At 41.6% G+C, this 9398-nt stretch overlaps 1 protein-coding gene across 4 annotated transcripts in view; it reads left to right on the top strand.

Moving 5' to 3' along the window:
• robo2 (roundabout, axon guidance receptor, homolog 2 (Drosophila)) overlaps positions 1–7233 on the top strand; it is a 158264-nt gene extending 151031 nt beyond the window's left edge. For 2 of the 4 annotated variants that reach the window (XM_035680310.1, XM_035680309.1), the window contains 5 exons: positions 363–545; positions 1051–1209; positions 1404–1670; positions 3457–3651; positions 4179–7233. In XM_035680310.1, the coding sequence (XP_035536203.1) occupies positions 363–545; positions 1051–1209; positions 1404–1670; positions 3457–3651; positions 4179–4180 (806 nt within the window). In that variant the 3' untranslated portion in view covers positions 4181–7233. The remainder of the gene's footprint in view (positions 1–362; positions 546–1050; positions 1210–1403; positions 1671–3456; positions 3652–4178) is intronic. The other 2 variants (XM_035680312.1, XM_035680311.1) reach the window with 1 other exon arrangement.
• Positions 7234–9398: the final 2165 nt, after the last annotated feature.

Here is a 9398-nt window from a genome sequence, read left to right as displayed (position 1 = left end):
TGTGTGTGTGTGTGTGCAATATATGTTCTGCATGTGTTTGTACTAGATGAAAGGGGACAGGCCAGAACAGAATGACTACACAAACGCACTCACCTGCAAGAACAGAAATGCCCTGCAGCAAATCTGAAATCATTTAAGTGCAGGACTTTAATATTACCTCTTTTTTATAAGATCAGTCAATACATTCATCAATCTAAATGTAAAATCACAGCACAGATGTTCAAAATGTCAGATCATATATCTGGAAAGGATATGGCCACTGAGCTGAAAAATATAAACCTCATATGGTTGAATTTGAGTGTTTACGCGCGGAGTCTAATAAACTCACATACACATTTGCTGAAAGCTGTGGTGTTCCACAGGTTCCATGGTGAATGGGTGGGGCTCAGCCTCGGAGGATGACCGTAATTTCTCGAGCCATAGGTCCAGTTTGGGCAGTTCCTCTGATGGCTCCATCTTTACCCACTGCAGCTTTGCCCAGGCCCTGGTGGCCGCTGCAGACAAGGCTGGCTACCGCCTGGAGGGCACTAGCCTCAGCAAGAGAGGTTGGTGTGTGGAAACCAGCTACCCACTGCTGGACTGGAACATCTACCAGTGGCAGATGATTTGTTCCTTTCTGCTCTGATTACTCCTCTTGTCATCCATTGGCTGATGTTTTCCCTTCCACAATGTTGGCTCAGGATTTCCTCTCTGCTGCTTGTGGACGTTGTGCCCAGGTTGTGCATGGCACCTGTTGTACATGGCTGGACTGCGGATAGCTCCCTATCCTTAACTTTAACTCAGCTCCTCTATAACTCATCTGGCTTTGCTCTCTGGCTTTCTTGGGTTCACTGAGTAATAACTGGGTGATATGTTATACTTGCAACCTTTTATGGGCTTCTACCAGAGAGCTTTCTCTTCTAATGAAAACCTTTGTTTTCTAATAGGTTTTTGGATCTTGATTGATAACCTCTACCTTTCTTGATGACAGCCTCAGCTCCACTGCCTATGTGTTGGCTCCTACATGTCTTTATTAACCAGCTGGCTTCTGGTCCTGTTTCCCTCTTGCAGGTAAAGGCTTGTCCCACAGGCCTCGGCCCAGCAGTCCATTCTCAACAGATGGCAGCACAGTCGGCACACACAGCTTGGGCCACCAGAGGGCCACCAGGCCCACACGCAAACCCCGAAGCCAGGGCACAGCACCCCACCGGAGAGATGCTGGTGCAGACGGTGAGGCAGCGACTGAACACACATTTTAAATTGTTTATGTAGAAAGTTCCCTGAAACATCTGTTGTTGTTTTATAAACAAAAAGAATGTAAATTAATATGTCATATAATATTGGATGGAGTTTTTTTTTACAAACATAGTAAAGTAATTTATGGCTTCAGTTGATTAATTCTATGGGTTTCCCCTTTGGCACAGACCTACCTCCTCCCCCTGAGCCTCCTCCCTGTCAGGGGCAGGGTCGTATTCAGGGGGCCCGAAGCGTAAGCAGCATGGTACCCCCTACAGAGAGAAAGGCTTCATCTCTGGAGCGCCCGCCTATATCAGGAGCTCTGTCTGGGCCGGATGACATAAAGAGCTCCATCGACAGACAGACACGCACTTCTCTGGAACATCATCGCCAGGCTCAAGACAGGCTGGGCTCCATGGACCGAGCTGATGATGGACGCTGGGGACACAAAACAGGTACAGTTGAAACAAGACTGGAGTCTCACAAATGTAAAAAATCACAGCATTATGATTATTAGATTCATAAAATCTATCCAACGGTTAAAGGATGGAGTTGTGGTTGTGAAAAATGAATGTATTACACATAACTTCACTTAACTATTCCCTGTAGGACGCCATTTGTCACATTACTTTCGCGATATGATCCAAACAACCTTAAAACAAACTCACTTGAGTTGCTTGCTCACCAATGGCTTTATGGCTTTATAGTAGACTACTAGTCCTGCTTATTTGAGGAGTCTCTCAAATTGTTGGTCAGACAACATGTTCCTCCTCAGAGTCAACACAACACTGCCCAACACTGTTGGGCATAAATATTTAATGTCAGTGTCACTCAGATGATTGTTGTGCACATCTACATTCATTAGGCAGATCATTGTGTAACACAAGTAGGTAACTGTAATGTGATTCCTGATTTAGGAATGGTAATGTGTTACATTACTGCATTACAGATGAATGCAATGTGATTACAGTAATGTGTTACACACAACACTGCTGACGACTGACATCTCCATCACCAGCCATGCTGCTAGCAGGCTTACATAAAGCTCAGAAAAGCCAATCACATATATTTTAGAGTAGCACTCTCCTCTTTACATTAGCACCTACCATAATTATTTCTAAAGATGTAGACCTACCTTATTTATGTGTAATATATACAGTTGTCCACCACTTCCCAACCGAACAAAATCCATACAATTATTTTACTTACTTACACACTTTACTTTACTTACATTTATGCTTGACTTCTAACCAATTGGAAATGTTCCTGTTCAAGTGTTTATTTTAATAAAAACATAATTCATTGCATTATAACGTTATATAGCTCCTGCTATGGCTTGGCAATGGGGGATTTTTCTCTAAGTTCTTGTGCTGAAGTTAGCTTTCATGCTGCGTTGAGACTGGGCGCCTATGAACAGATTGCACTGTCTGCCACTTGCTCTGGTTTCCAGAATGCCCCCCTCAGTCCTCCCTCAGCCTCCCCAGTGCCCCTGTAACTGTTGCCAATGTGGGCCTGCATCGCTCCAAGTAAGGCAGGAGGCCCGAGCAACAGAAATGCACTCTAATCGCTTCGGCTTTCTTTTCTCACACAAACAGCAGCCACTCGACACCCCATCTGTGTGTGTCTGTGTTCATGTGTATGCACGTGCCTATAAGTGTGTTTGTGACCATTAGAGATCTCCATGCTGTGCGCCCTGCCCTCTTTGTGCCAGGACTTTCTCAGACAGTTAATCTGAGACTGTGAGACAAAGACAGGTGCCACAATCAGCATCTTTACAGGAAACCCCATAGGTGAATTCCCATATGTGTCAGAGTGCTGACTGATTCACAGCAGAATCCACTGAGGTCGAGGCAGGCTCTATTACAGTCATTAGTGAAACAGTGGGGAGCAGTTTGATGAGATTTCACGCAACGACGGAGACTGCTGAGGGTCAATGTTATGCTGCCCTGCAGCAGGGGGTGCCACAGCAGCCAGTGGTCCCTCTGTTATTGTATTTACCCCCTCATAAGGCTGGTAGCTGCAAGGCCATGTGTGAAGCTGAGAGTCCTCTCTGTGGCACGCCCTGGCATAGCCTGTTGGCACCGCCACTCTGCAGATGTCAGGAGGAGGGGGAGGTTGCAAAGTGCTCTTTGTTTCCATGCATCAGATGTTACATGTGTTTCACTGCAACAATAAAAGTCACACGTTGAGTCAACTTTTCGAACTCAAAGTACGCCTTTCGATTCCTCTTTGTGTTCTCAGAGGAGGGGTGCCTGCCATACAATAAACCATCCTTCCCTTCCCCTGGTGGCCATAGCTCATCTGGCACAGCCTCCTCCAAGGGCTCGACAGGGCCACGGAAGACTGAAGGTCCACGACAACCACAACAGTGGACTGCCACAGAGCACGCTGAATTCCTGGGGACCAATGGACACGGGCAGTACTCTGGAGAGTTATGTGAGTAATTCAGTATGTTTTACAGCAGTGTTTTACTATATATGACTCTGCATGTATAGTAAAAAAAAAGTTTTGTAGTCCAACAATTCTGACCATAATTACTTCTGCCCAAGCAACAGTCCATCCATCCATCCAGTACTTCTGTGTAGTGCTGGCGGCCTCACAACCAGTGAGAGAGCCCGGCTAGCTGTTTTACTGTCTTTTAGCCTTTAGCTAATGTTTGTTTAAATTGACACATTATCTTTGTTCAGCTGTCTATCATGTAAATGTGTCCTCTGCACTGTCTTTCAGTATAATAAGAGCTAATGTAAAAGGGAGTTAAATTCCTTGTGTCAGCACAGTTGGCCAATAAAGTTGATTCTTATTTATGCTAAGCTAAGCAAATCAACTCCAGCGCTGTAACGCAGAGAGATGACTCATATCATTCTTCTTATCTAATTATTGGAAAGAAAGCAAATAAATTTATATCACCAATACTTCTTTAAATAAGTTTCTCAATTTCTTTTATTTTCCCTTGCTTCCCACAGAGTGATCGCCCTGGGATGTGAACTGGATTAAACCCAGTCTATCCTCAAAAGAATGACGCCCTCCCAGTTGGGGCAACGAACTTTGTCCCTATCTGTGTGTTCTCAGAGGGAAGGAGTGCAGCAGAGGGCACTACAGAGAAAAGCAGTGTCACAGAACTGTAAATGTGATGTATAGACACAGACATACTGTACATCTCACTATGTTTTCGTCCTCAAGAAAATATTTTCCACCTCCTACCTTACTGTAATTTTCTTTTTGTTAGAAAAAGGCAAGTAAAAAAAAAAAAAGAAAACATCTATATGAGAACAAATTTTCTGGTAACTGTCCTTGGGGGGGAAGGGGGAATTTTGTTTCCTGTAAATATATTCTTTAACTTGTTGTTGCATTGCTATGCAAGCCTAATTCAGTTTGAGCTTTTTATTTCCATATACAGGAACAGTTGGTTTTATCTGGTTATTTGTATTATATGTGAATTGAGTGGCTGTTGTGCCATAAAATAATTGTTTTATAATCCATTGTTTGTTAATAGTTACCATTAATTATTATTATCATTATTATTAATTATTGTTTTTGCACTGCAATTTTTGGTGATAAGCACAAAAACATAGCTCCTGCTGACATGAAGAACCGGAAGAATATGTGAAGAGGAGTTTCTGTACTGTAAAGTAAAGAGAAGAAAATTATATACTAATGTACAGAGAGATATTAAAGAGTAAGGCTTTGCTCACAGACAGCAACAAATAAGGCACCCGTTTCCATAGGTGAGACTAATTGGGTGGCAGACACACAAGGTTCCCGAAGGCCTGAAGGGCAGATATGAGGCTGGAAGAATTGTACACAGAGGATACTGTATTACTGTAAGTGGCCGAGGTAATTATTTAATTCCTAATTAACTGTCCTAAATCAATAGTTTGATATCAGAAACATTTAGTTCTCAATGTTTTTGGCAACTCCCGTCCATTGTCTCATTTTCACAAACAGTTTGTTTTGTTTTTATTTTTGTACAAGCGTCTCCAAGCATTTCAAGTTTTGTTTTTATGATTTACTGCCTAAATAATTTTACTACACTGAGTTTACACTCTTCATTCAGTATAATGATTAACCATAAAAGAGTCAAAAGGGGAGGGGGAGTCAGTGAAATCTGTCCACATGCTGTAGTTCAGTCATAGCACTTAACAGAGGCAGATTTATGATTCCTCTATTGCCTTAATAGGTAAACAGACATCACAGACAAAGGAGTATTTCTTGTGATTAGTAGCAATGATATTCTCAAACCTACCTTAAATACCCGTGGAGCAACATAATTTGTTTACATCTTTTAGGTTTTAGATTTTATGTCTTTAGTTCCATCCATTTTATTATTGTTGGCTTTTTAGAGCACTTACTGTTTTATGTTTGTTATATTATCCGTGGTACAGTATCAACCAGGAACACACTGACCTGTACGGTCCAGCTAAGTGCTGTTAAAATTTGTTCGTCTATTAAGGTTGGTGCCTCAGTTACCAATACATGATGATCAGCGCAGTCTTGTGTCAATCATTTTGAGAAGAAATGGGTGTGTGTACGATTTACAATGTAGCTTTGAGTCACTGTTTGATACCCAAACCGTGATAAATGGAGAAAAGCCTTGTATATTAACAAGCAGGTCCCACTGCCTCCATGTCTACAGCCACAGTGTGGAGCAGAACACTTTCTATCTGCCCGACCGCCACAAAACACACACTTATCATCTGCAGCTTTCGACTTCTCAGCCTCTGAATCTCAATTTTTGTCTTTTCAGACAATGTTTTTATTGGTTGTCCTTTTTTAATAAAAAGCTTGTTTCTTTGTATGCCTTTTATGGACTCCAAAACGCTGCTTACAACAATGTTTTCAATATTAATGTTCAGGATTTTTGTGGTTCAATGACTGTTTGTTTGTTTTGTCCTTTTTTGTACTGCTAATGTTGATAAAAGGGGGTGGAAACTAAAGGCCGTCAGATGCTGTTGTACTGTTGTCGTCATGCCATCGTCATTTTATATCATCCACCCAGTGGCCAGTGTTCTGGAAATGAGGTGCAAAGAGTATCTCAGGTTATTTTACATTCTGGTGGTGTTTATGTATGTGTATATATGTGTATATATCCATACGCATCTCCACTTGATTATGCCATTCCATTATCATTGACAAAAATATCCCTCTCATGTCCAATTCTGTCGTCCCCTCTTTTCTTTTCTGCTGTGGATTTTGATTGAGTATAATGTGCTGGTTCATCCACCTTAAGACAAGATGTCAGTAAAAGAACATACCAAATTGAGATTGATATTTCTAATGTCTAATGCGTTTTAGTGTCTCTTTAATACTCATTGTTTTCTTTTAAATCACAGTGTCGTTTTGTATTTATTAAAATGATAATAAAAGTATATTGTGAAATATGCATAAAGATTTGTGGAATATAAAATGTGTTTTTTGTTCCTTGTAAAGTTTGCTGTCAGAGCCGAGCAGCGAGGCCATAAGGAGATGATAGGCACGCCGTGCACACAGCACGGTGAAATGCCGGGTCAGTAGTCGTCTGAGTCACTCTTCGTCCTGCATGTTCACCGCACTGCTCCTCTCATGTCAAAACTAAAGAAACTTAAAACCTTTTTGAACACAAGGAGCAAAAACGCTCACAATTTGCTTGTCAAGACAATAAAGAAAACGTCTTTTTGGAAGGATGAAAGTACTTTGGCTTTCCCTCTCTTTTGTTCATTTTCTCAATATTGTTGATTCTTTGTAGCCTATCTGTGTGTTGCCTTTTTGCTAAAAAAAGAGGATTAAAAATGACAAAAAGAGAAAGTTGTTGGGTGAAGTCTTTCTGTACAGTATGGGGTGAGGTGATGCCCCGATCCAATGCCATTTCTACAGTACAGTACATTCTGCTAATTTTTTTTTTTCTGTAAACCACCTTCTGTATTCACTTGCATGTCCTTGTCCAAGAAGAGAGTGGATCAAGAAAATAAACTTTTACAGTCTCATTCCCATGTCCTGTAAGATAAATCCATGTTCTTTTTTGTTCCTTGTACCTGGATCAATATCAAATAAAATATTTTTGAAAAATGAAAACGCCTTAAGTTTGTCTTTCATAGAAAGACTGCTGTACAGGGGAGTTAACTGATGCAAAACTTTATGTAAAAAAATAAATAATGCAGGAATACATGGTCATCAATTGTCTCTTAGATGTAATATTTCAGTTTTTGTAGGCTACTTCCTCATACTGCAGCTACAAAGTGAAAAATAGCATTTTTTCCCTGTTTCTCCAAAACATGCACCCTCTGATATCTTGATAGTGTTTGACTCAGCAACAACGTGTGTATTGTGTGCTGCGTGCATGTGGATGTGCACTAGAGACGTGTAGCCTCTGTGTGTGTTTGTGAAAGAGCTCCTGACTCAGCTGTGCTTTTTATGTCAAACCAATCCCTACCTTGATCCTTCTCGAGGAGCAGCTTCAAACACGAATCCAAATCTCCTAAATCACTGAGACAGGCTGCTGGCTTTCAAGCTCTCTTACACAGATCTCACAGTAAAATAACTTGTGAAAGAAATGATGCAAAACTGGATATATAAAACTGGGAGCAGCTTCTGTATCAGCATTATGTGCAAGTATAAATTAAATAGAAAAAAGCTTGCTCTTAATCTTCGTTATCTCTCATCAAACATTTTCCATATTACTTATGGAATTAGTCTTCCCATTTTGCATATGTATCACATTCATGGGCAGCTGTGGTTCCTTGATTTACAAGCAAGTAGTGATGTGTCTCTCATTGCTGCGCTGTGTTGGTATCAGCATTTTCTACTCCACATGTAAGAAAGAGACAAACTTCGCTGATCTGGGGTTGTGTTAGTCTGTGATTTGGACTCTGCTGGTACCTGAATCCCTTTGTGTTTTATGGTCTGGGTAGATGGACCTCCTGCACAGCATAGGAAATTGTCCAGTTTCTTTAGGAAATGCTGAAGCCGTTAAGGAACACTGTAAATGGTCTATATGAAGAGAATAGCGTAGAGTTGCTGTGACCTCTAACTCTACCGTACAGAAGTCATAAAGCTGACTCTGGGATCTGGACCTGGTGTTAGAAGCTCTGCAGTACGAGCCACTTGAGCACCTTGAAGTGTTTTAGCGGGGAAGACTGTCTCACAAGCTTACGGGCCAAAAAAAAAAGAGTCAGAAGAAGATGCCAATGTATTGCATAAGGAGTGCTGCCACTTCATGTGAAGTGATGAAATCCAGCTCCAGTGGGTAGTCTGCATTCCACATGGTGCTACCTAATGGGCCTCATGGCAAAGTGCCCTCTTGTTAGAGATCTGTGCTGCCGCCCCATCCATGATGTTTGGTAGAAAACAGGAGGACACAGAAGGCAGTTTTAGACTTTGCCATTAGGCAAGGCATCTGCTGGGACACCCAACTAAGAGGCCCTCTAATAGTTAAAGACAATAATTATATTATTATCCATAACCAATATTATATAACATATTGTCCATCATATTATACACTAACAGAAACTGCCCTGAATTAATTATATCGCCTTCTCCTCCCTCCCCCTCAAACAGATTAATGGACTATTCCATCAAGCCTCGCTGTCAATCAGGAGCACCTGGCAGCAGAGGCCGCGTTTCCGGGATTTTGCGCCTAAACATGGACTCAACTAGTCAAGAAATACTTAAAGTACAAATAAATACAAAAGTGAATCGTTGTTATAGCGCTGTATTGCCCAAGTTCAAAACAGTATACGGCTGAAGAAGGCTTGTGAGTTTTTGTCCTGCATGGAAAATGACATGTTCACTAACATCAGGTGTCGTGGATTATGCCCAGAGTTTGGGGAGGAGATAACACCTGGAACAAGTCTACTGTTGATGCCACACAGTCTGAACTAGAGGTCTATGTGAGTCTTTCATCGGCTAACACAATCTGCGATATGGGACCAAAAAGGAACCTTTCAGCCGAGGAGGTTGATGACATAAAAAGGTCACTGGATTTTCTGACCGAAGAAGTTTCTGCCATCAGACAACAGCAGAAATCAATTCTTAACTTGGTGGAGGAGGTGAAGGCGTTAAAACTCCAAAACGAGGAGAAGGAGAAAAGAATCGTCATCCTGAAAACCGAGTGGACGACTTGGAGCAATATTCAAGGATGAACGACATCATCGTCTCCAGTTTGGAGATAAGACCCCGAACGTACACCAGGGCAGTGAGCGAGAGAAGTG

Source organism: Morone saxatilis, unplaced genomic scaffold (genome assembly GCF_004916995.1).
Source record: "Morone saxatilis isolate NCDOM2014 unplaced genomic scaffold, NCSU_SB_2.0 Contig8, whole genome shotgun sequence".
In the NCBI taxonomy this organism is placed as follows: domain Eukaryota; kingdom Metazoa; phylum Chordata; class Actinopteri; family Moronidae; genus Morone; species Morone saxatilis.
The sequence above is the reverse complement of the archived record's forward strand: the minus strand, read 5'-3'. Positions and strand labels throughout refer to the sequence as shown.